The sequence below is a fragment of the Ictidomys tridecemlineatus genome, chromosome 9, assembly GCF_052094955.1.
Source record: "Ictidomys tridecemlineatus isolate mIctTri1 chromosome 9, mIctTri1.hap1, whole genome shotgun sequence".
NCBI classification, from domain to species: domain Eukaryota; kingdom Metazoa; phylum Chordata; class Mammalia; order Rodentia; family Sciuridae; genus Ictidomys; species Ictidomys tridecemlineatus.
The window spans coordinates 64,066,166-64,091,721 of NC_135485.1; the positions used below are offsets into that span (position 1 = coordinate 64,066,166).

The window sequence follows — 25,556 nt, forward strand, 5'->3', positions numbered from 1 at the left end:
TCAAACACTAATCTAGGTGTTGCTGTGAGATTGTTTTGTAGATACGTTGACTCTTGGAGACCCCAAATGTTACTTTGGTTCACAGTGAAACTAGGAGCTTATGGAGGTCAGGTGATCGATGGACTTTTAGCTCAGCTGCATCTCATATTGTACCTCACAAGTCCTTGAACCTGTCCTGTGGTTATTTCTCCAATTCTGGAATGTGTAATTTGGTTTACTCAGCAACTGGCAGGCCCCCCGTGTTGATTTGCTGACTTGGTTAGTGAGTGAATGAGTGAAAAGGAGACAAGTGTATGTGCATATTGGAGGAAGGAGAACTGTGATGTGATCAAAGACCCAGAGAAGAAGAAACCCTAAATAATCCAGGGGAAAGCAAGAAAGGCTTTGTTGGAATGTGTTGGAAGTTATGAAGGAGTCCAGGAGAGGTCAACCTAAAATATGCCCCCTGGACATGCTATTATCTTAATTTCTTTTCACATGGTGTTGAGGATTGAGCCTAGGGCCTTGCACAGGCTAAGCTGTTTTCTTCCACTGAGCAGCACTTCCAGTCCTAATTTGTCAATTGCAGTTGTTTGGAAATTAGCAGATGCTAGAGCAGGCTTTTTTTCTTCTTTTTTAAAGAGAGAGAGAGATAATTTTTTAATATTTATTTTTCAGTACTTGGCGGACACAACATCTTTGTTTGTGGTGCTGAGGATCGAACCCGGGCCGCACGCATGCCAGGCGAGCGTGCTACCGCTTGAGCCACATCCCCAGCCCTAGAGCAGGCTTTTCTCTGATGTTTCCTTACTTAACTAAGGAAAAGACCAGCTCTCTCAAAAAGAAACACAATTGCCTTTTATTCCCTCCTGGTTATTATATTCACCAAGGAAGTTTAAAGGATTAAAACTCATATCACAGAAGAGACAGAAAGTAAAAATATCACACCCAGAACCCAGAGGAACTTTATTCTGAACTGTTGTCTGTTGTTAAGGCTCAGGGAATGAGACCCTTAAAATAGAGCTTTTTTTTTTTTTTTTTTTTGGCAGGCTGGGCTTCCTTTTTGCAGTACCAGGGATGAAACCCAGGGCCTTACACATGCCAGATAGACAAACACTATACTACTGAACTACATCCCCAGCCTACAGGCATGCTGAGTTTTTGACCTAGAGGAAAACCTTGTACTGCTTCTATCCACCCAAGTATTGGAGAGACTTTCTCTGGAATCCCATTATCTGCATTAAGACCAGACCGCAAAAGGGTACACAACTGTCTTCCCTCCGATCCTTAATTTTCATTGTCCACCAAGAAGACTGAGGGATGGACTTCCCTTTCAAGATGATGTCTATCACTTTGTTTTATTTGAATTCCAAAGAGAATCTTTTTTGGGACCATTAATCACCTTTGCTTTCTCCCTTCCCCTATAGAAAAAGGGCTACATAAGCTGCTGGATGATTCAGGACTAGTGGGTAACCACACTAATTATTTCCTTCTTTTGCATGTTAAGAAATGTGTATGCTGTGTCTCCTATTTAATCTTTGTCCATTTATTCCAGCAAGGCTTCAGAGGGCAGGGGAGAATTTTGCCTTTGATTTTATAGTGTTTTTCAGGTCCATTTAACACTCCTAAAATCATTATTCCTCTAAAATTGCCTACAACTTATACATCCTTACCCCTTTGAAGAAGGACATAGAAGCTTCTAGATCTCATTGGGTTACTGGGCACTCTCCTTCCTATGATTCCCTGTGTGTGTATGTGTGTGTGATAAGTTTGTGTGCCTTTTCTCCTTTTAAACTATCTATTGTCTCCTTCCTTCCTTCCTTCCTTCCTTCCTTCCTTCCTTCCTTCCTACCTTCCTTCCTTCCTTCCTTCCTTTCTTTCTTTTTTCATACTGGAGATTGAACCTGGGGAGCTCAACCACTAAGCCATATCCCTAGCATTCCCAGTCTTTTTAAAACATATTTTATGGGGCTGAGGTTGTGGCTCAGTGGTAGAGCGCTTGCCTAGCATGTGTGAGGCACTGGGTTCGATTCTCAGCACCAGGTAAATACATTAAATAAGCAAAATAAAGTTATAAAAAATATTTTATTTTGAGACAAGGTCTCACTGAGTTTCTTAGGGGTCACTAAATTGCTAAGGCTGGCTTTGAACTTGCCATCCTCCTGCCTCAGCCTCCCAAGCTGCTGGGGTTACAGGTATGTGCCACCACATCTGGCTGTTAGTTCATTTTTAAACTCAAATATCTATCCTCAACAGAGGGGGAAGAAAGAGTTCTTTTGCCCCTAAAAGTGCTTAAAGATCTAACCTAAAGTGGTCCATATTTGGCATTTTAACTTGTGGCTATTTGGGAGTTATTGCTGGCTTTGAAAAAGAGTGTGGCATGAAGTGAAGCTGCAGGTGCAGAAGGGGTGGAACACAGGCAGAAAGGTAAAGAGGAATGATGCAGGTCTGGATACTGAACAGTTCATTATAGGATGACTAAGCAAATATACAAATCAAGGTCAGATATCATGAAGGCCCAAGAAAGGTATTAAATGAAATCAGAGGAAAAGAAAGTTCTCATAAAGAGACTGGAGACAAGGAATGCAAAACTTGTCTGGTCAATAAAATACTTCAACAATCTGATTCACCTCCACATGTTTCAGTTTTGTGCTGTAATTTGGATCTTGAATATTCCCCAAGACCCATATGTTGAAGGCTTGGTCCTTGTGGCACTACTGGAAAGTGGCAGAACCTTCAGGAGGTTGGCCTGGTGGAAGGAAGTTAAGAAGTTAGGTTTTTGATGCTGGGGATTGAACCCAGGTGTTCTCTACTGCTAAGCTACACCCCTGTACCTTCTTTTGAGACAGGATCTCACTAAATTGATGAAGCTGGTCTCAAACTCCTCCTGCCTCAGCCTCCCTAGTCACTGGGATTATAGGCATGAACCACCAGCACCTGGTGGATGCAGCAAAATTTAAATATACAGGCCCTGCGTTTGTGGTGCACACCTATAATCTCAGTGGATCAGGAGGCTGAGGTAGGAGGACTGTGATTTCAAAACCAGCCTCAGCAACATGGTGAGGCCCTAAGCAACTCAGCAAGATCCTATCTCTAAATAAAATATAAAAAAGGGCTGGGGATATGGCTCAGTGGTTAAGCAACTATGAGTTCAATCCCTGGTACCAAAAAAAAACCAACCAACCAAACAAACAAACAAACAAAAAACCCCCAAACCATAGCTCTAATCCCAATAACAACCTCTCCAGGTAGGTATTATTATCCCCGTTTTACAGAGATGGAAAGTGTGTTGGGTTGAATTCAGACTTCCAAAAGGTATGTCCAAGCCCTAACTCCTAAATTTATGAATGTGAAACTCTTATTTGAAAAAAAGTGTTTTTGAAGATGTGTAATTAAGTGAAGGATCTTGAGATGGCATCATCCTGAGTTAGGACAGGCCTTAAATCCATGATTTATAAAGATTTTATAAAAGATTTATAAAAATTCATCTTTATAAAAGAAGAGAAGAAGGGCAGATGTAGCCAGTCATGTAGGGCTTGCTTAGCATGCCCATGTTCAAGGTCCCTAAGTTCAACCTCCATCTACCCTGGAGGGGGAATGCCATGTGAAGATTGGGGCAGAGACAGAGGTGTGTCAAACTAGGAACTCTGGGAGCCACCAGGAGCTAGAAGAGTCAAGGAAAAATTCTCCTCTAGAGCCTTTGGAGGGAACCTGGTCCTGCGGACAGACACTTTGAGTTCACACTTCTGTCCTCCATTAAGTGACTAAATCTGTGGCAATTTGTTAATGCACCTCTAAGAAATAAAACACAGTTTATGCAGGATCCTGACTGCAGGAAGGGAGGGAGGTTCCTATGAATGAAAGGGACATAAGGGGAGGGGCAGGTAAGAATCCTCTCCTTCCTTATCATTGCAAGGAAGAGTCTTTGTTACCTTTGGGAGCCAGTTGTAAATCCCTTGCATTTTAGGAGAGAAGGAGAACTTTTGTACTTGACCAGGTCACCTTCTGATCTCTGCATAGAGTTTTTACTGTAGACACAGAAGTTTCAAAACAAAACCCCAAACCAAAACCAGTTCACAGTGTTGGTTATGAGCAATAAAAATTACACAAGAGTGTGTACACTCAGTGCCAGCATATGGCTAAACTGAAACATAAAGTTACCTGTACTGTTTCCTTTGTTGAGTGGACTTTGGTACAGTTATTTAGTCATTTTGGTTTGAGGAAATAAAAGAGGGAAAGAATTTTACCTGAACATAGCATTAAAATGAGCCAATATAATCTTTGAGACTTTGTGTAAAATATGAGGTATATGTATATATACACATCTACATGGTATGTATATTATGTAGTAGTGTGTATATTATTTGGTAATATATAGACACACACATAATCATTTTCAGCAGGTACCAGACAGCTCTGACAGTTGTGTTTTCCTTGTTTCTGCACCCTGGCAGATGATAGCTGTTTAATTTTGAGAAACCAAGCTCCTGCCACTTTTTCAATCATAACTTGATTTCCTTCCCTTCTCAGTAGCAGAGAGTCTGTGACACCTATCTGGCAGGAGGCACAGGGGACATTTACATTCTTTGCAGAGGCGCTTATCATTCCCTGGCTCTGCACTTCTTCTACACTCTTGGCAGGATCAGTTTTTTTTTTTCCCTTACAATATTTGTAAGAAGAGAAGAAGGGCAGGGATGTAGCCAGTCGTGTGGTGCTTGCCTAGCATACCCATGTTCAAGGTCCCTAAGTTCAACCTCCAACTACCCCGCACTTTAGGGGGGTGGGGGTGGGGGTGGGGGAAGGCTATGTGAAGATGGAGGCAGAGGCGGTATTAACACTGTCTCAATTCAGTTTGCTGGTCCTCACAGCTTTTTTCACCTTAAAACAACACCCTAATGTTACCCGTAAAAGATTTTGTCCCATTAAGAGAGTTAGATCTGATTTCAGTGATAATCTGTCCCCTGACCAGCTTGATTTTCTTAGGGACTACGGTAGTGTTCAATATGCCTTCTCATGCTCGTTCTTAAAACCAGTTGGACTGCAGGGGAGTAAATACCATAGCCGTGCGGGGACGGAACCCCCAGAAGACTCTTGTCAGCTTGGTGGAGGCTGGCTCCTGCCTGGCATTTTCTGCAGCGTCTGGGCGCTGAATGTTGGTGGATGGGTGGGAAGGAAGGTGGGTTGGAATCTTCCCCATCGAGGGAGTGACAGATACTCAGCCGTGGGTGGGGTTTCTGTGCTCCGGAGCAGGCAGCGGAATTAGGCGACTCAAGGAGAAAGCCTTCTACTCTTCGGTTAAGCAAGATTTAGCCCCTCAACTCTGTAGGGAGGGACACGTAAGAGGAGGTGGTGGGGGCAAACCCAGAAGCGGCATGTGTGGCTGCTCATCCATATGCTGCCTTTTCCTCTCCTTGAAAATCTTTCCCAAGAGGTCGTTTTACACGAACCCAGACAAGACCTTCGCAAGCTTCCGGGATAGTCAATAGTAGGTTCTGTGTTACAGATGGAAACTCTCCTCCAGAAAGGACCTTTGCTGAGAGCGCTGGGGGAGCTGGGGCGCGGGGAAGGAGGGAGACCGCCCTGGAGGCTGCAGCGCTGGGAGCTCATCCTGCCAGGGAGCTCCCCGTTGGGTGGCAGAGGAGGTGGGGCAAGGGCAGCGCGCAGAAATAGGGCGCAGGACGCCCGAGCGTAGCCAGGCTCCAGCCAGCTTGTGTGCAGAGGTGTAGGTCGCCGGCAGGGATCCTCGCTCTGGGAGGGCCTCGGTGAGTCACAGCTGAGTTGTCGCAATCGCAACATAGAGGAAATCAGGCACCGGGTGGGGCGCGTTCCTGGCTGCGCTCCTGTGCTCTGACCGCACGGCGGTGTCGCTTAGCTAGCCCCAGCTCTGGTCTTCCAGCCTGCGCTTACCGGGTCTGCGCTTGCTACCCGCTTCAGGCTTCGCCCCGGCCTTTAACGGAGAGTTAACCAGTCGGGACAAGGAGGAGCCAAGGAGGAAGGAAATTACCGACGTTCTCAAAGTTTTTTTTTTCCTTCCTCTCTTTGTCCCGCAGAGGTGAGTGGCAGGAGGCGGCAGCGCTGACCCACCGGAGCCCAGCTCAGGGTTCTGTGCTCTGCTCCCGGAGCTCTGGCCCAACTGCCCGGGGACAAGGACAGCTGTCGCGCCCGAACCTCCTCTGCAGACCTCTTCCGAGTGGGTGCGCTGAGCCATGGAAGGCGCAGACCTGGCAGGGAAGATCCTGTCCACCTGGCTGACGCTGGTGCTGGGCCTCATCCTGCTGCCTTCGGCCTTCGGAGTGTCTCTGGGCATCTCCGAGATCTACATGAAGATCCTGGTGAAAACTTTAGAGGTGAGTGCCAGGAAGGATGCTGTGGCCTCACTGCTCTGAAGACTCTAGGGGGGACCCGGGGCTGTGGGGACTGAGCTTAGGGCTGTGAAAGCCAGAGCCAAAATGACTCAAGGTCCAGTCCCCAAGGCCAGCAGTCGGAAATTGTGTATTTTCTTTCTTTCTTTTTTTTGGTCCTTAGCAGCGTGGAAAACAGCATCTTTACATCTTCTGCAGAGCTGGAGGAATTCAGGCTGAGATCACTGGACCATCTTATTTTCCCCGGTTGAAGATAGAACCGCTTTACCTCAATTCCATCAACTCTTATTTCACAGATTAGAATAATCATGGGGCAGTCTTTTGTATCAGTGAATTTGTTTATAGATTTATTTATATGTGCGGCTCTCGATTCACTCTCAGTTTTTACAACCCAGGTTCCAGAGGTCCTTTGGTGCACTAAGATATCTTGTCCAGAAAGACATTGTGTTCTACTTTATTTCCAAGATAAGAAACCAATTGCTGGATGGCAGAAAGAAATCTGATTTTATTTCCGTGGAGTCATGGAAATTTTATCTAACCAATAGCATTTGAAATGCCATTGCAAAGGTCTTTTCTTTGACCTCAGTTCTGCCTACTTAAGGTTTTGTTTCCAAATTTTGCAGAGAAAAGTGTTAGATGCACGTGAGTCCAGTAGGGAATAACAGCAGTTTACCCTTATTCAGGGATTTTTTGAGTTTCAAAGGGTCTTATCAGGTAGGGAGGACAGGTATATCTACTTTTACAGATAAGGGAACTGAGACTCAGAGTTCAGTGGTTTGTCTGAACTAAGAATTGAAAACAGGAGTCTTAACTGAAGTGAGGCCCTGTAGGCTGTTCAGGTTTGTTTACATTTGGTACCAAAAACCTAATTCCAGGCCTGGGGATGTGGCTCAAGCGGCAGGGCGCCCGCCTGGCATGCGTGTGGCCTGGGTTCGATCCTCAGCACTACATACCAACAAAGATGTTGTGTCTGCTGAGAACTAAAAAATAGATATTAAAAATTCTCTCTCTCTCCTCTCTCACTCTCTCTTTAAAAAAAAAATTAATTCCATTTTTTTTTCAGTAACTTGTATTGAACCCAGGGCTAAGCAAGTGCTCTACTACTGAGCTACATCCCTAGCCTCCCAGCTCTGTTTTTCTATATGTGACCTTAGGAAGACACATACTTCTTTTACCTTGTTTAACTTACCTATAAAATAGGAGTAAAAATTGTACCTATTTTGGTACTGTTGCTTTAATGAGTTAAAATATGTCAAGCCCTTAGAAATGTGTCTGCATGTGTTCGTTGCTATGTATGTGTGTTGCTATTAAAACAATAATATGATTACTTAGATTCTGTCATCTTTGTTTCTCTAGCTTCTACATTACCTTTTAATATGGGTTCCCATTTTTCTGCCTTTATTTTCTGTCCACTGGTAGGACATGGCTTTATTTGCTCTTCTTCCTCACTAAGGATGTGACTCCCAGATATACTATATAACCCATGGGACAGTGACTTATGTCTGCTAATATTCTGTTTTACTCTAGGACTTGGTCGAACTTTCTCTTTGTGGCTATTTCTTTGCTGAGCCCTTAAAGTTATATTTGATTACTCATGTCCAGTCCTCATATTTTTATTTACTTATATATTTAGCAGTACTGGGGATTGAGCTCAGAGGCTCTCTACCACTGACCCTCACCCTTGGGCCTTTTTATTTTTGAGACAGGGCCCCACAATAGCCAAGGCTGGCCTGGAACTTTAGATCTTCCTACCTCAGCCTTGCAAGTTGCTGTGATTACAGGTGTGGGCTGCTGGCCTGGCACCCCTCATGGTTTTGAAGTTCTTCTGTTTCTACTTAGGAGACATTTCTCATTATTGAGCTTTTCTCATTGCAATTACATTCTGAGTGTGGTTGCACTATGTCATGATTTTCCTGGCTGCTTCTTTCTGTTAGAACTTCTTCAGAATTCTCTCCCCATAGAGGATACCCCTTTGCAGCTGGTATTCCCTCATGTTCAGCACTCTGGAATGATTGAACTCTTCTCTTGTACAGCAATGTCATTTGGAGCTCATACGCCAAGTGGGAACTGAGTGAAGGTTTATCATACATTCTGGCTCACTCCTGTCTATTTTACCTTTGTGTTTTAGGAACTGCTAAAGAGATATGTAAGGGCAAGGCCAGCTAGTTGTTCTTAGCTAGGCAAATTTGCTATCTTGATGGGATTTTTCTCCAATCCAGGGTCTGGCTTTCAGTTTGAGGAGGCCTTGAGTTTTGGGGGAGTGGGGTGGGGTGGGATGGGTACCAAGGATGGAACTCAGGGCCACTCGACCACTGAGCCACATCCTCAACCCTATTTTGTATTTTATTTAGAGACAGGGTCTCACTGAGTTGCTTAGTCACCTCCCTTTGCTGACGCTGGCTTTGAACTCTCCATCCTCCTGTCTCAGCCCCTGGAGCCGATGGGATTACAGATGTGCGTCACCATGCTTGGCCTGAGTTTTGATATTTGTCTCTCTGGAGTTGAAAAGACTCTCAGAGATGAACTCCTTGACAACCAAGAAGTTTAGTTTTTTCCAGAATGCCAATTTTCTATTCTAGAGTGAGATACACCAAGTAGCTTGGAAACCAGGTAGGTGGCACCACAAGGAACAACCTTTGTTACTAACACTAACTTATTAGGTCAGAGGGATGCTTGGAATTGAACAGGAATTCCTTTTGTAAGTCCACTGATTTGCTTGATATGCTGCCTGAAGCTCCAATGTTGGGGAGCAGTTGGGCTCATTAGGGAAGAGAGGTATGATGGTGATTTCTGCTTCAGGCTCAGAAAGGAAAATAGCAACCCTGGATTTTCCATCCTTTACCTAGAACAGTGTTAGATATTTCAGAGACATTTCTGTTAGGCTGGGGTTAGTATAGTGGATTGCTTTTCCCCACTGTAGGAATAATTCCTTTTAAAATTGTGCCAATTGTCTAGCATTACAACATTATGAGCCCTGGACAATATGCTGCCTTTTTGTAGATTCCACTCAAGACCCAGCCCTTCTGTCACTCATTATTGCTTAGTAAGTTCTCAATTAATTTGATTCTTGTTTTTCTCCCCATCTTTACATTCCAGTCCCAAAAATATTCTTTGGGATTATTTGATCAGAATTGGATAGTTCTCTACTCAGCATTATAAGAGAATAAAATTATGGCATTTGAAGATAAATGGATGGAGTTGGAGAATATCATGTGAGGTGAAGTTAGCCAGTCCCAAAAAACCAAAGGCCAAATGTTCTCTCTGATAAGTGGATGCTGATCCATAATGGGGGGGGGCATGGGAAAAACAAGGAACTTTAATGGGGCAAATGGGGGATATGGGGGCAAGAAAGATGGTAGAATGAGATGGACATCATTACCCTAGGTACATGTGTGACTGCACATATAGTGTGATGCTATATCATATACAACCAGAGAAATGAAGTTGTGCTGCAATTGTGAACAATGAATCAAAATGCATTCTGTTGTCATATATATCCAATTAAAATAAATAAATTAATTAAAGAAAGAATTGGATAGTTCTCAAGTTTATTGGTTATAATTTACATACTATTTAAAAAGTTCATTTAGTTTTGTCCATATGTATTTACTTCTAGAAATTTAATTAGTAGTGGGGTGTTTTTTTATATGACCTTCAACTCAACTTCTGTAGGTTGAATTGTATGTGGAGAACATTCTGAATGTGAAGGTATCCACTGAGCTATATGACTCTTCTCTGACACCTTCTTAGTTTGCCAATTCATTTAATGTCATTTATTGAGCACCTGCTACATGCTGCCTTCTGCATTGCTGGTTGTCTCTAGATGTGTGTATAAGTCCCTGACATGGCAAACTATTTGAGGACAAGGCTTGAATGCTTGGCTTAGTATGAGTTTAGTGAGTCCTTAACCGATGATTTCCAAGGGATATATAATAATTTATTAGTCAATATATGTCAATACAATAACTTTATATTGGGGAAAATTCTTTTATTTATTATTTATTTTTCTGGGTACCAGGGATTGAACTTGGGGCACTTGACCACTGAGCCACATCCCTATTTTGTATTTTATTTAGAAATAGGGTTTCACTGAGTTGCTTAGTGCCTCACTTTTTGCTGAAGCTAGCTTTGAACTCACGATCCTCCTGCTCAGCCTCCCAGCTACTGGGATTACAAGTGTGCTCCACCGCACCCAGCAGGGGGAAATTATTTTAGGAATAAGAACTGTGAAAAGTAAAACTTTTATCTGAGGGGATGTGTAGAGGGAAATTGATCCAGATGGTAGTGTGTATATGTCAGAGTCTGTGGAAGGGTGAGTGTGAAGTTGTATTTATTTAACAGGAGCACAAATTAAACATTGAAATGTGCTGCTCTCAACCGTGAAAGTAAATTGTAAGGTTAATGATTGGGGTGAGAGTGGGGATGGATTGATACTCATTGACTCAAGGTTCATGCTTCGAGAGAAATAAAGAATGGAAAGAGAATATAGAGTTGATAGAAAGGGAATGATACTTAAGATCTAAATTATCTAATCAGATATACAGGCAATGGACATACAATAGGACTAATTTTCCTTCGTGTGTGTGTGTGTGTGTGTGTGTGGTGCTGGGGATTGAACCCAGGCCCTTGTGCATGCTAGGTAAGCACTCTAGCACTGAGCTACACCCCTAGCCTTCTTTTTCATTTTGTTTTGAGACAGGGTCTTGCAAAGTTGCCCAAGCTAGTCTCAAACTTGAAATCCTCTCACCTCAGTCTCCCAAGTGGCTGGGATTGCAAGTTTGTGCTACTGTGTTCAGCTTTTTCTTCCATTTTTCAAGAATAAGAAGGAAGTATGAATGAGTTGCTCCAAATTTCTGACTTTGTGGCCTTAGGTCACTTAACATCTCAAGCTTAGTTTGTACATGTGTATGGACAAATATGCTGGATTGGATTATTCTGCAGATTAAAGGAGAATAAATTAAAGCATTTGATATATAGTAGATGCTGAACATTTCATGGAATTTGGATTAGGACATTCTTTGATACTGTTTTAATTAATTTAAAATTAATTAATTATGTACCTATATGAAGCTAAGATTTAACGTATCTTCAGATCTTTGGTGGGTCAACATGTACTCAGAGCAGATTATTCCTATTTTTTGTATATTATTCCCTTTACTCTCTCCTCTCTCCACCAATTAGTTCTACATTAAAAAAATTATAACTGAAGTTGTAGATAGACACAATATCTTTATTAATTTTTTTATTGTGCTGAGGATTAAACCCAGTTCCTCACATTCTTGGCAAATACTTTACCACTGAGCTATATACCCCAGCCCTCTCCATCTTTTTTCTTTTCTTTTTTTTTGCGGGGGAGGTGAGTGGGTACTGGGAATTGAACTCAGGCACTCAACAACTGAGTCACATCCCCAGCCCTATTTTGTGTTTTATTTAGAGACAGGGTCTCACTGAGGTGCTTAGCAACTTACTTTTTCTGAGGCTGGCTTTGAACTCAAGATCCTTCTGCCTCAGCCTCCCAAGCCACTGGGTTTACAGGTATACGCCACTGATCGCAGCTTTCCGTCTTTTTAAAAAGGCATGTAAAGCTGGGCACAGTGGTACACAGCTGTCATCCCAATGACTCTAGAGCTTGAGGCAGGAGGATTACAAGTTGTGGGCCAGCCTCATAACTTATTGAAACCCTCAGGACCTTAGTGAGATCCAGTCTCAAGCCTAAATGTAAAAGGGGCTGGGAATTTAGCTCAGTGAATTGTTAAAAAGTTTCCTTGGGTTCAATCATTAATATTGGGGGTGAAAAAAAGTACATCAATAATTATCAGATGGTTATTAACATCTGTATAATAGATATTATATCTGATGTTGGAAACTTAATAAATGTGCTAGAAGGCCCTGATGTTGATGATAGAAAGTAATATTAAACAAAAGCTGGCCAGGTATTGTGCTTTGCATTTATCTTAATTTCACACAGCTCTATCATTACTCTCACTGATAGATCTGAAGGTGGAGGTTCAGAGAGAAAATATGTCTGGGCAGCAATATACAGCTGACAGTGGCAGAATGGGATTTTAATTTGGAGGCTGCATTCTTAGTCTATCAAGATGACAGCTCTGTCAAGAAACTTCCATTTGGCTACAGATGGCAGCCAGCTGTTATTTGAGTGAGCTTCATAATTTGAATTTTTATTCAATTTTATGCACTTTTCTTCTTCCTTTTCCATATCTTTAGTCAATCCCTAAATGTTTTGATAGTTGAAAAATTGGAAGTTATAATTGTCTAGGTGATAGTGTCACAATATTGCAAACTCTGGACTTAAGCTTTAAAGTTAGACTTGAAACTGCTTCTTACTGGTGAATTTTGGATAGCTGGCATTTTTCTCTTAGAAGGTGTGGAAATTAATTGGAGAGAAAGTCTGATTGATAAGTGTCTTAGCTTTCCCTGGGGTGAGACTGAGGTGGGGAACAGTAAAGGATGGTGTTAGATGCCACTTCTGACCTTCAGAAACCTCTTGCCTACAGAGCTGCCTTCTCCTGGAGCTTGAAGGTAGATTTGTTCTGAGATCCTTTAGAAGAGATTCAGAACTTGAAGTAGAGATATTCTGCCTTTATATTTGGGCTTACTCAATTGGTGGAAGAAGCAGGCATGGTAAAAGAAAAATAGATATCTATTGGGAGACACACTGATAGTTTGAGAAAAAACTGGTCATCTTTGGTAATAAAGTGTGGGGCATGGGGAGGAAGAGGAAGCCATTGCTATTCTTTATGGCCTACTATGGCAACAGATATATTGCTCCTTTAATTTTCACAACCACCCTTGGTGTTGTCCCCATTTTAGGGATGATGAAATGGATGCTCCAAGGTTAAAGGATTTTCTCTGAAATAGCTGGAGCCAAGAAATGGCAGGACTAAAATTCCAGCATATAGCTGGCTGGCTGCAAAGCACAGGCAGGATTTTACTTTCACTGGAGAGTAAACCTATGGAAGAAAATGGTTTTCTAACACAAATTCTTTTTAGCGTTAAATGGCTGCTTCTCCAACATTAACATTTACTTGTGTGTGTGTGTGTGTGTGTGTGTGTGTGTGTGTGTGTGTGTATTACCAGGGATTGAATCTAGGACTGCTGTACCACTGAGCTATAATCTCCAGCCCTTTCATTTTATTTTGAGACAAAGTCTCTCTCAGTTGTCCAGGCTAACCTTGAATTTGTGATCCTCCTTGCCTAGGCCTCCTGAATAGCTGGGATGATAAGAGCCTGGTCTAACATTTGTTTACATTGAGCACAGTCACTGCAGTTCTTTGGCATTCTGGAACTCTTTCTTGCTCTTTAAGGAATGTCACTCAGTGTTTGAAAAATGTCATTGTGTAGTTTGCTAGGGCTGACACAACCAAATACCACAGACTGGGTGGCTTAAACAGCACAAATTTATTTTCTCATGGTTCAGGAAACTAAAAGTCCAAGATCAAGGTGTGGCAGGCGTGGTTTTGATCTGGGGCCTCTCCTAGTCTTGCAGGGGTTCACCTTCTCACTATGCCCTCACGTGATCTTTTTTCCATGCACACACATGCTTGGAATTTCTTTGGCTGTCCAATTTCTTCTTATGACACCAGTCAGATAGGATTATGGCCCACTCTAAGGGCTTCATTTTAACTTCATCATCTCTTAAAGACCCTCTCTCAGTCACATTCCGAAGTATGGGGTTCGAGCTTCAACATATGAATTTGGGGACTATAACTCAGCCCTTAACTTCCACAAAATACCAATATTTTCCATCATATGAGCATGGGGTAATTGTTACAACCTATGGAACTACATTTATATAAAATATAAAATCATCTGCATATAATTAAAAAGTCAGTTCTGAGGTTAATAATGCTGGATTGTAAAAAAGTAAACTATTATAAAAACAATATTCTATTTTATCATATATTTGGCTTATTTTCAAATGATAATAGGGTCCAAAGCTTTAAGTAAGAAACTATGGAAATTAACCTTTATCTCAGTTGAGAAAAGGTAGGAGTCCAGAGTTTGAGAAACCCTGTGCCAAATCAGCAATATCTAAAATGATGTAGCCAGACTAAGACCAAGTCTAATTGTCATCAGTGACTTGCCACTTGAAGCTGGAAGATCAGGCTTCTATTTATAGGTATTTCCTGAGCGTGCTGGCATGTGCCTTCTTGGCTTTTTAAGTTGTTGTGCAGGGGTCCTGGTGGTCCGTGCCAGAATTCTTGACCTTTGGACTTATGCTTGGGCTATTTATTCTGTCAGTTATTTTCTAATTTATTTTTTTTAAAAACCTTTCAGATTCTCTGCTTTACACACCTGTCAGAGCCTAGTAATAGGTTTTGGAAATACTAATAGTAAAGGTTTTTGCCTTGATGCATTAATAAATGCCCCTTCATGGGTACTTATATTCAATTATAATTATTACATAGCTTTTTGCCTCTTATTTCCCCCCCACTTTGAAATCAAATTGTAATCTTCTAGATGTCATTTGAATTTGCTTTTCTTCTTTTTATTCTGTGTTTTGGGGATTGAACTCAGGGCCTTGCTCATGCTAGACAAGAGCTTTACTGCTGAACTATACCACCAGCCCCTAATTGACTATTTTAATTATTTATTTATTTATTCATTTGTGGTACTGGCGATTGAATCTAGAGGGGCTTTACCACTGAGCCACATCCTTACTCCTTTTTAATTTTTTATTTTGAAACAGGTTCTCACTAGTTTGCTGAGGCTAGCCTTAAACTTGCAATCTTCCTGTCTCTGTTAAATGGGACTGTAGGTATAAACCACTGCTCCTGGCTAATTGGCTATTTTAAAACTAAAAGACAGCATTTGAGGATTCTCTAGAATACTGAGTTGAAAAAATTCCCTTGTGCTTTTTAAACTATGATATTAAAAGGTAAATTTTAGAAATACATAAGAAATGTATAAAGAAAAAAATTAAAAACACATCTCAGTATATTTAAATAAAGTGAGAGTTGTTTTTCCAATTATTAAATTCTCCTAAGCCTGTAGATCCTTATAATCATAACATTTTTTTCCTATGCATCTTAATAGGTCAGTAATTAGGTGGACAGATTTTGTTTTTTATTTAGTTAGTGATTTCACTTACTCTTTGTAGCTTTCTGAGTCTGTGCTGCTTCTTTCTGTAAGCTGTTTTTTTTTTTTTTTCCGCCCTTTTTCTTTTCTCTTTTTTTAGTACTAAGGATTGAACCTGGGGCACATAACCACTGAGCCACTTCCCCAGCCCTTTTTACTGTTTATTTTGAGACAGGGTCTTGCTAAGTTGCTCCAAGCCTTGCTAAGTTTCTGAGGCTGGCTTTGAATTTTCAGTTAAGCCCCCTGGATTACAGGCGAGCACCATCATGCCTAGCCTTATTATTATGATGATGATGGTGAACTGGGGATGAACTCAGTGATGCTTTACCAGTGAACTACATCCCTTTTTATTTTGAGGAAGCATCTTGCTAAGTTGTTCAGGGCTTTGTTAAGTTGCTAAGCCAGTCCTTGAACTTATGATCTTCCTATTTAAACCTCCTGAGAAGCCACTGAGCCTGGCTCTGCAAGCTTTTCTGATTCCTCTTTGAACATGTCTTGTACCTGAATGGCTAGTTTATTATGAAAAGAATCATTATACTTTGTGTCCTGTGTTTAGGTCTTTATGCGTGTAATGTCATTTAATCTTGACAGCAATCTTATGGGATGGGAATGATAATTCTCATTTTATAATAAGGAAACTGAAGGTTAGAAGGAAGGTTTGAGTAGTTTACATTGTGTCTACAGAAGAGTTAACATTAATACTTCTTGTTTTTGAACAGTGGGCCACATTACGAATTGAAAAAGGAGCTGAGAAGGAGTCTGTTCTTAAAAATTCAGCTTCTGTTGGTAAGTCTTTCTTTTCATTATGATCATTAAAATATTCACATTGGGTAGGTTTATATTTTCCCAATTTGAATGTGAAATATACAGAGAGCGGTGCTTTCCTTAGGCCTTAGATTATTTAAAATTCTGTCCTTAATGCAAAACAGCAGCTGCCTGAGTTTGGGTTGACTTTATTTAATTTAATTTAATTATTCTAATTTGTTATATAACTTTTTATCATGAAGGTGGTGATAAGTGTTATGGTTCATTTATATGTTCTTATTACAGGTATTGTATAGGTGGTGTTTTAGTTTCTAAGGGTGTGCATTTGAAGATGGCTTCCTATGGTTATAAAGATAGAGTCAATGGTTTAAAAGTGTTGGTGGGGCAGTAGTAGTCAGTTTTCGTCACTATTACAAAAGAAATGAGGCAGGCCACTCATGAAAAAAGAGATTTATTTAACTCACAGTTCTGGAGGCTCAAGGGCATGGCATGGGAAGATCACCTGGTCTCTAATGAGGTACTCATGGTGGATGGTGGAGCTCATATGGGTAGAAGGATCACATGGTAAGACAGGAAGAAGGGATAGTGACTCAGGGGTTAGCTTCAAGCTTTTATAACAACTCATACTTGTAAGAAGTATCATGGGGGCAGGGTGCTATGGTACATGCCTAAAATCCTAGTGACTTGGGAGGTTGGAGCAGAAGGATCCACAGGTTTGAGGTCAGCCTCAACAATTTATTGAAAAGGAAGGGGGAAAAAAGAACTACTATGGAGTTGCAGAGGATTATCTTAATCTCTTCTGAGGGCAGCACCCTCAGTTGACCTAGGACCTTATAAAGTTATATACCATCTTAGCACTGCCACACTAATGACCAAGTCTCCCGTACATGAAACTTTGAGGGAACACACTTAAGCCGTATCCAAACATAGCAGGGCTTACTGAAGTACCAGGGAGTTAACACTTATAATTGAGGCTTTATTAGCATCTTATTCTAACTTGAGTTCCTCAAAGTATGTTCCTCAGAATAATACTTTATTGCTAAAGGCTAATGGTAATAGTGTACATGAAATAAATAACTCTCAGCTGCTGGTGTAACTCAGTGGTAAAGTGTGTTTTTAGAATATGTTAAGGCCTTGGGTTCCATCCCCATCACCAAAAAACCCCAAACATGGCCTGCCTCACTTCTTTTGTAATAGTGATGAAAACTGACTACTACTGCCCCACTAAAAAATCCCCAAACAACAACCAGCTCTCCAGAGGGATAAGCTTACTGTCCTTTGCTTTTGGAGAGTACTAGTGCATAGTGATAAAGGCTCAGAAAAGTCCTGTAATAAAGAAAAGTTTTTAATTTTATTTAACATAACATTTATTAAACTTTTTTGACATGATATCCTTTTCCCCTGTATGACTCCTGTTAGCTTCTGGTAGGAGTCAACTAGCAAATCAACTGGGCCAGGCAGTCCTTGTCTTTGCCTTTGTTCAAAGAAACCCTTTCATGCAGGGTAAGAATTTTAAGAATTGTTAAAGACATTAAGATCAGAGTGTTACTGGCACAAAGGGAGAGGTTCTTAGGGGGTGTCCAGTACAGGTTCATGGCCTCCTGAGCAAAGAACTGAACAGGACACAAAAGGTTGGCAGGCAAGGCAGAGGGTTACTGAAAGTGAAGAAAACACTTTGAGAGAGCAGTGTGGGCAGAGCTGTGAAGTAGCTCAAGTCTCTCTCTCTCTCTCTCTCTCTCTCTCTCTCTCTCTCTCTGTGTAGCTCTCTTTTATTGGGCTTTTCTAGCTCTCCCCTCTTCCCTGAGTGGATCTGGGATTCATGGATACCTTGTTTGACAGCTGAACCTGACATACTTTCTTCTCTCCTGCCCATGTGTAAGTTTCTTTTTCCCCTGGACGGAGGGGCAGAAACTGAAATGCTAATGATATGTTAACTAGCAACAAGTTAACGTTAGGTCAGTACTTGTGGCCTGCCAAAGATTCATGACTTTCCCTTTCTGGTCTTGAATTCCCTTTCAAGTCATCTTGCTTCCTCTCTTTAACTGCAAGATGGCCCCGTTTCCCCTCAGGAAAGGGGCTTCAGGTGAAGCGTCATGAGGGCTCCAGGTGGACTGGAGAGCCCTAAGGGATGGCCCTTTCCCCTTGCCTTGCCTCCTACCTAACAATAGTTAAGCAATAAGAAAGAAACAAATCCCCAGATTTAATTATAAAAAGAAGTAAGCTTTTATGTGTTTATAAAAAGTAATGTAGAAAAGTTTGTGCCTCACTGATTTAGGATTAAAAATTATCATGCTTTGTCAGACATTTCACTAGAAGGAATTTATCTTCTGGAGGCTTGGCTGAAAGGAATTGTAGAAAATTGTTGTAACTTGTGGAAATGGCAAAGTATTTGAAAACATTTGAGCCTTTTTTGTGTAATTATTATTCAGATGACTGAAGCAACTAGTAGAGCTTTAGGGTGTATGCTTAAACACCAAAATACTACTCCTCTAACATTTTATCAACCTGGATCTTTTTGACTTTATGCGCTCCTCCGTTCGGTATCTAGTAATTCTACTGCTAGTCTGTGGGAACACTTTTAAATGTGCATCCTTACTAATAAGGAAAGAACAGCCAGGTGTGGTGGTGCACACCTGTTATCCCAGTGACTCGGTAGGCTGAGGCAGGAGGATTGCAAGTTTGAGGCCAGCCTCAGCATCTTAGCAAGGCCCTCAGCAATTTGTCAAGACACTTTCTCAAAATAAAGAATAAAAAGGACTGGGGATGTATTTCAGTGTTAAAGCATCCCTTGTGTTCAATCCCCAGTACAGGAAAAAAAATGTTTAAGGAAAGAACAAATTTTGTTGCTGGTTTTCTGTTGTATTTAGTGAGACTTTGGGCTATTATTGATCTTGTGAAATTTTATGGGCCCTATACTTTGGAGTGGTTGTGGTGTATGACTTAGGCCATGAATTTAAAAAGGCACATGGTATTTCAATTTAGTAGGTTAAATGGATTAAAAAAATAAGTAGGTGCAGGTATCCAGAAGCATAGGTTTAGGGTTTTTTTTTTTTTTTTTTTTGGTTTGTTTGTTTTTTTAATACTAGGGATTGAGCCCAGGGTACTTTACCACTGAGCTATATCTCCAGATCTAATTTTTATTTTTATTTTGAGGCAGGGTCTCACTAAGTTGATGAGGCTGAACTTGTACTTGAAATCTTCTTGTCTCAGCCTCTTAAGTTGCTGGGATTATAGGTGTGTGCCACAACGCACAACTGTATTTTTTTTTTTTAAAGGCTATGTGGAGGAGAGGACTTCATTCGGACTTTCATCTACTGTGTTATTATTATTCTTATAGTCATACATCTGCCTTATCTATTTTTGGTCTTTGTGTTTTCCAGGAAAGAGTGGACATGAACAGGAAGAGAAAATATAAATTATAATAAAATATAATGGTTCAGAGTAAGGCCAGTGTCTACAAAATTTGTTATATTTCATTCAGAGTAGCTGCCCTTCTTGTTAGCTGATAAAATTGGGAATTGACTCTCAGTTATTGAGCATCTGGGATAGCTAAGGTTGTCACAGGATTCAAAACCAATTAAGGTACAGTCCCTGTGGGAAGACAGGCATCTGACCATCCATTGTGATAAATGCTGAAATAGGTACATAAACAAAAGACAATGAGATCTAATTTGGGCTCTGATCTGTGCTTCATCCATTTCTGTTAATCCAAGAGCCGTTCATGCCATGCACCTCGGCTCCCATGCTGACTCCACACTTGGCCAGCCAGGACTTGTGCCAGTTGATAGCCTGGTATTTGGAGTCAATGGAAAAGTAGTGTCACAATCCTAGACAGACCAATAGAGGGTGATGAAATACTGCACATTTGTGTGCTTGGCTGGTGCAATCTTCCCTCTTGGGAGCATCATGTCTCTGTACCGCAGCCAATGATAGCACAAGTCAGTGTTGAGCCAGTTAGTTTAGGCAAGGGTCACAGGCTGGCTAGCAGACCCAGGAGCTCAGGGTGTGATTTTGAATGATACAGTCCCAATAATAGTTTCTAAGAGGCAGATCTTGTCTAGACAGGGAAAATCGTTATTTTTATTTTCTACATACACATAAAACATTCCTTCTGCTGCTATTTTACTTAATGAAGCACATATTTTGAAATATATTTCAAGCTTCCCTCCCAAATCAAATCCCTCTAGCACTATATTTCTTCTGGGCTTATCTGAAGCCGGGCTTGGTGGCACACACCTGTGTTGTACTCTAGATGTGCAAAAGAGCAGCATGGTAAGCTAAGGCAAGGAAAGAGAATGCTGGTGGTTTCTTTGCTGCTTTTCTCGACCACTGTCACCATACCAGCTAGAGGACAAAGGATCTATTTGGACCCAGGGACAGGGTACCACTGAATGATCCGTGCAACTTTTATTTTCGTCTGCTGTAAATGCTGCAAGAGACTTTTAAGAGCTGCCAGCCTCACTTTTTGGGCACCTGATTCCCAGGATACCATTAAGCTTGAATCAGCACTTTTGATTAAAATTGTAATTATATAATGAATTATGAAATTTTAGTTAATCTCTGGAATTACTCAGAGAATTCCATCATAATTGTATTATACCAGGATGTTGGAGTTATGACCAACCCAAAGTCAACAAGCATGAATAGGCCTGCATTTTACCCAAGAGTGATTCATAAGAATAGAAATTACTGTACATAGGCTGGTGGTGCAGTCATGTTGGCCTTGCTCCCAGGAGTGTGACTCTGGCTCGAGTGGGCATTGTTGGCAGTGGGGAGGGGGACAGTCAGCATCCAGGAGCCCTCCCCCAGCTGCCACTGCTTGTAAAGATTTAGGGTCATGTGGCCTGCTGTTAATTTAGCCCCTGTGCTAAATTTCTCCTTCACCTTGTACTTCATGCCTTCAGGCTCTCCCCTTTGCCTACCCAAACACTCAGAAGGAATGAAATACTGAGATGAAATGCTGTTGTTATACCCAAATGTTGTCTAACATTTCCTTCTAATTTTATGTTTGGAATTCTTTCTGTGAGGCATTTTACTAACTCATAGCTAACTGATAGCTTAAATACATTGGTTACAATAACATTAATAAGCTATTTTAGATTCACAGAAAATATGGGATAATATTTCGCTAATAGACATTTGAGAGATGTTGTGTTTTTGGTACTAGGGATTGTACCCAGGTGGCTTAACCACTTAGCCATATCCCCATTCCTTTTTATTTTTTTGAGACAGGGCCTCACTAAGTTACTGAGGCTGGCATGGAACTCAAAATCCTCCAGCCTGAGCCTCCCAAGTCGCTGGGATTACAGGCCTGTAATACTGTGCCTGATATGAGTTGTTTTTTAAAAACACTGTACAGCAGCCAAAATGATTTATTTGAATTTACGTGGAGAGAACAAAGTAGATAAATTTAAAGCAGTGTTAAGACAGCATCAAAAAAAAAAAAAGACAGCATCAAAGGAATAATATAACATTTATTTAAAATTTACTACCACAGGGTTAGGGCTGTGGCTCAATGGTAGTATGTTTGTCTAAAATGTGTGAGACCCTGGGTTCTATCTCCAGACCACTCCCTTCAAAAATTAAAAATTTACTACCAGAAATGGATTATGCAAATTTTTAGGTAGGTACAGACTAGGTATGGAAGTGATATGCTCTACATGAGAGTGGTTATCTTCTAGGAGGAAGAGGAAGAGGTGGTAGGGTGGGCTTTAACTGTATCTATAATTTTTTTTCTTTAAAATGACCTAAGCAAACATAGCAATGGGTATTTTTTTTTGTTAAATTCTTATTCTTTTGGTTAATCTTACACTTTAACCATAAAATTAAAAACTCGGCCAAATAAAGTATCCATAATTATTTAAGTAGAATATTTAATTTGACAAATGGAACTAGTTTTATATGAGTGGAAAATAGGTGTCTGTCTCAGGGGAATGATTTGATTCTTACCTGCTCCAAAAACATACCTTATTCAGTCTTGGCAGTGCCTGGAATTTAAACCTAAGGAACAAAGCAGTTCTTAGTGGAAATATATTACCTCTTAGAACTAGATGTTTCTATCTCAACACTACAGACATTTTGGACTGGAGGGTTCCTGGTTGTAGGGAGAAATCCTCTATGTTGTAAGGTGTTTAGCAGCATCCCTGGCCTCTGCCCACTTGATGACAGTAGCACTGCCACTATGACCCCCTAGGGTCCAATCTTCCTTTCCTTTCTTCATCCACCTTTCATACAGATGTGAGCAGTAGCTTTTAGAATACACATTTATCAAGTGGTGCCCACTATAATTTTAGTATGATTCATTTTCTCTTTTTTATTATTATTTTATTGAGAGACAGATCTCACTGAATTGCTTAGGGCCTTGCTAAGTTGCTGAGGCTGGCTTTGAACTTGATCTTCGTGCCTCAGCCTCCTAAGCTGCTGGGATCACAGGTGTGGGCCACTTCACCCAGCTCTAATATGATTCATTTTCTAGCAGAATGTGATTTCTGGTTTTTGGTGGATGGTTTGGGGAAGGAAGGAAGATATGGGAGGAGGGGCTGTGTGAATAGCAGGTAAGCAGAGAATGCTAGATAGTATACAGGAGGTGTGTTCCTTAAGGACCTGAAAAGCTTGGGTGGAGGTTCTAGCAGGGGAGTCAGCTCTCAATATCCTTGATGGAAGAACAGTCCTCCTCTATTGGAGAAGGTCATCCTCTTTGACCTGGTGTGCAGCCTCTGGAGGGATGTAATGGAGTAGTGATAGAGGGAGGGAATACTCACCTAGCCAGCCAGATCAACCCTGGAGGTCAATGGGGTGACAGACATCACAGCCAGATCACCTTCACATCTGATATGTTTCTTAAGAAAAGGTGGAGACAGGCAAAGAAATCTTTCAAACTGCACCTCCTAATCCATTAAGAATATATCATCTGTGTCTAGGTCACATTCTCATCCAAGAGACTTTCTTTACTTATATGTACTCTGTGCTTGTTATGGACTAAAATCTGTGCCCCTCCCCCACTCCAACTGGATATATCTGAAATCTTTACTCCCAACATGATGGTATTAGATGTTGGGTCCTTTGGGAGGAAATTAAGCCATGAAAATGAAGCCCTAGTAAATGAGGTTAGCCCTTATAAATAGAGCCCAGAGAATTTTCTAGCTCCTTTTTTTTCTCCACTATGTGAGAGCAGTGACAACACTCAGAACTATGAGAAATAAGTGTCTACTCTTTATAAGCCACTCAGTCTATGTCTCTTTATTATAGCAGCCTGAACTAAGATGCTGCTCTAAGCCTTGGTTAAGTAAGTGATAGCATTTGCCTCTGACCAGTGATGAGTAAGCAGGATGGAGTGGTTCCAGTAGGAAAGAAGGTAAAAGGTCAGGTCAGTGTAATGGTATTACAGCTGCATTGTGAAGGGACGGGTAGGAAGAGAGTGAATGAAGCCCTAAATCACAGAATGGAAGTCTCCCATCCTGGAAGAACAATTAGGAAGTCCATAAAAGGTACTCTGTATTATTTTTTAGGTTGTTTAACCTTTCATAGAACAGCAACATGGTTGGCATACCCTCTCCTCATCCCTATTTTTAATGAAATTAATTAAATAAATATAACTAATATAAGCAGGTTTTAAATCTTTGGTCTATAAGGGGGCCCATTTAAAATCAGAAGGCCACAAATGTTTTCTCTTCTGTGTCCTGCTAGCTTGTTAAGCAATTTCCTCCACCCCAGCTTCCTACAAGCCATCATCTCATCCTGATAATGGAAGCTGAAACTGCCACCAAAGGCCTGGAGCCAAAAATCAGAGAACCAGAACTGTGACATCTCCAGCTAGCACAGCCTGGCTTAATCTACCCATGTATTTCCTCGCCTTTTGTTCCTGTGAATTGCAACATTTCTCTTGGATGGGTGAAGGCAGATTAGTTATCCTCCCAGTTTGGGCCAAATGGTGATTACATTCTTGTTTTTTTGTATATAATGTTGTCTTATTTCTGATGTAGGTGGATGGCCAAATCCAATTAGTTAGGATCCCAGCAGCCTCTGGTCTGGGCCCTGATGACTTGTCCCCAGCACTGGTGACTGGAAAATTAGATGATGATTTAGCTCCCTCAATCTCAGACCCCTTAGTAGTTTGGAAGAGAGTACTTACATCTCAGAGTGGGAGTCTTGGAGGTTTGAACAAACGGTGAGAACAGAGGGCTTAGAAATTAATTGACAGTGGGAAGACAGTAGGATCAGATGGTGGTTTTGATAGTCCACTCAGGAGTACAATCCCTGTTTGAGAAGTTCTCTTTGCTGGTGAGAGGAGCAGTCATCTCAACAACTGTTCACCCAGTTGAAAATCCAAGCTGGGCACCATGGCACACACCTGTAATCCCTGTAGCTCAGGAGGCTGAGGTAGGAGGATGGCAAATTCAAAGCTTCCTCAGCAACTTAGTGAGGCCCTAAGAAACTTAATGAGATCCTGTCTCAAAATAAAAAATAAAAAGGGCTGGGGATGTTGCTCAGTTGTTAAGGGCACCAGGGTTTAATACCTGCTAGCCAAAAAGAAAGAAAGAAAGAAACTCTAGTTGGTCAGTTTAGAGGTATGGGTATTCCCCAAATAACCCCCCTCCATCCCTTATGATCATTGTCCCCCCAGCCCCGAAAAAATGCTAACCCAAAATTCAAAGCTTCTCCATTTGGTTGCTATCTTGAAGCAAGAACCTATTACAGGAGTCCTAGGCCAGATGCCTGATTTGGGGGATCCCCAAAAGCCAGGTCTGCCTACTTACCCCCAAAACCAAGCAGAAAGGTAATAATGAAAAGCGGTATGGCCCCTCTGGGGAGGCAGAGTTAGGTCCAGTGTCAGTACTGTTTTCTGAGTGCTGACAGGAGCTTTAGGTTTAAATAGAGGAAGAATTGGTGGAGGAGGCTGGGGCACGGGTTGGTCATTCTTCAGTCTGGTTCTGGAGTTCTTATCACCTGTGAGTGTTCCTGGAGTTCTGGGCCAGGGATCTGACTCCAGGGATCCAACAAATCAGGTCTGGCCACTTACCCCAAAACCAAATGGAAAAGGTAATAATGGAAAGCATAAAATCAGTGTAGCTGCACCAGGAAGAGGAAGGGACTCGTGTTCTTAGGGAGGATGACATGAGTGAGGGGAATGTGGGGCAAGGGTTGGAGGCTTATGTAGCTATAGGCTTTTTGCTGCTGGCAGCACAAGTGATCTTGATCAGGTGTGGCCTGCTCCATCGTGACCTCTGGATTGGTAAGGTTGGCCTGTTCTCTGAGAAAGTCGCTGTTGCCTGGGGGCTAGCTTCTGTTCTTCGCTAGGTATTCATTCATCAGACTCCATGTTTCTGTAATCCAGGGTGACTCAGAGCAAAG

General features: G+C 41.4%; 1 protein-coding gene and 1 long non-coding RNA gene across 4 annotated transcripts in view; one reads left to right on the plus strand and one right to left on the minus strand.

Moving 5' to 3' along the window:
* Nucleotides 1-631: 631 nt before the first annotated feature.
* LOC144366749 (uncharacterized) lies at nt 632-6,038 on the minus strand. Its single transcript, XR_013425855.1, has 2 exons — nt 5,036-6,038; nt 632-2,728 (listed from the first exon to the last, which is right to left on the minus strand). It is a non-coding gene; the product is annotated as an uncharacterized LOC144366749 (long non-coding RNA).
* The window catches only part of Gpat3 (glycerol-3-phosphate acyltransferase 3), a 60,877-nt gene continuing 40,603 nt past the window's right edge, over nt 5,283-25,556 (plus strand). Inside the window, exons 1-3 of one of the 3 annotated variants that reach the window (XM_078021525.1) lie at nt 5,283-5,464; nt 6,030-6,326; nt 16,160-16,226. In XM_078021525.1, coding sequence (XP_077877651.1) covers nt 6,186-6,326; nt 16,160-16,226 — 208 coding nt within the window. In that variant the 5' untranslated portion in view covers nt 5,283-5,464; nt 6,030-6,185. Of the gene's footprint in view, nt 5,465-5,584; nt 5,742-6,029; nt 6,327-16,159; nt 16,227-25,556 lie in introns of those variants that run through there. The other 2 variants (XM_078021524.1, XM_078021526.1) reach the window with 2 other exon arrangements.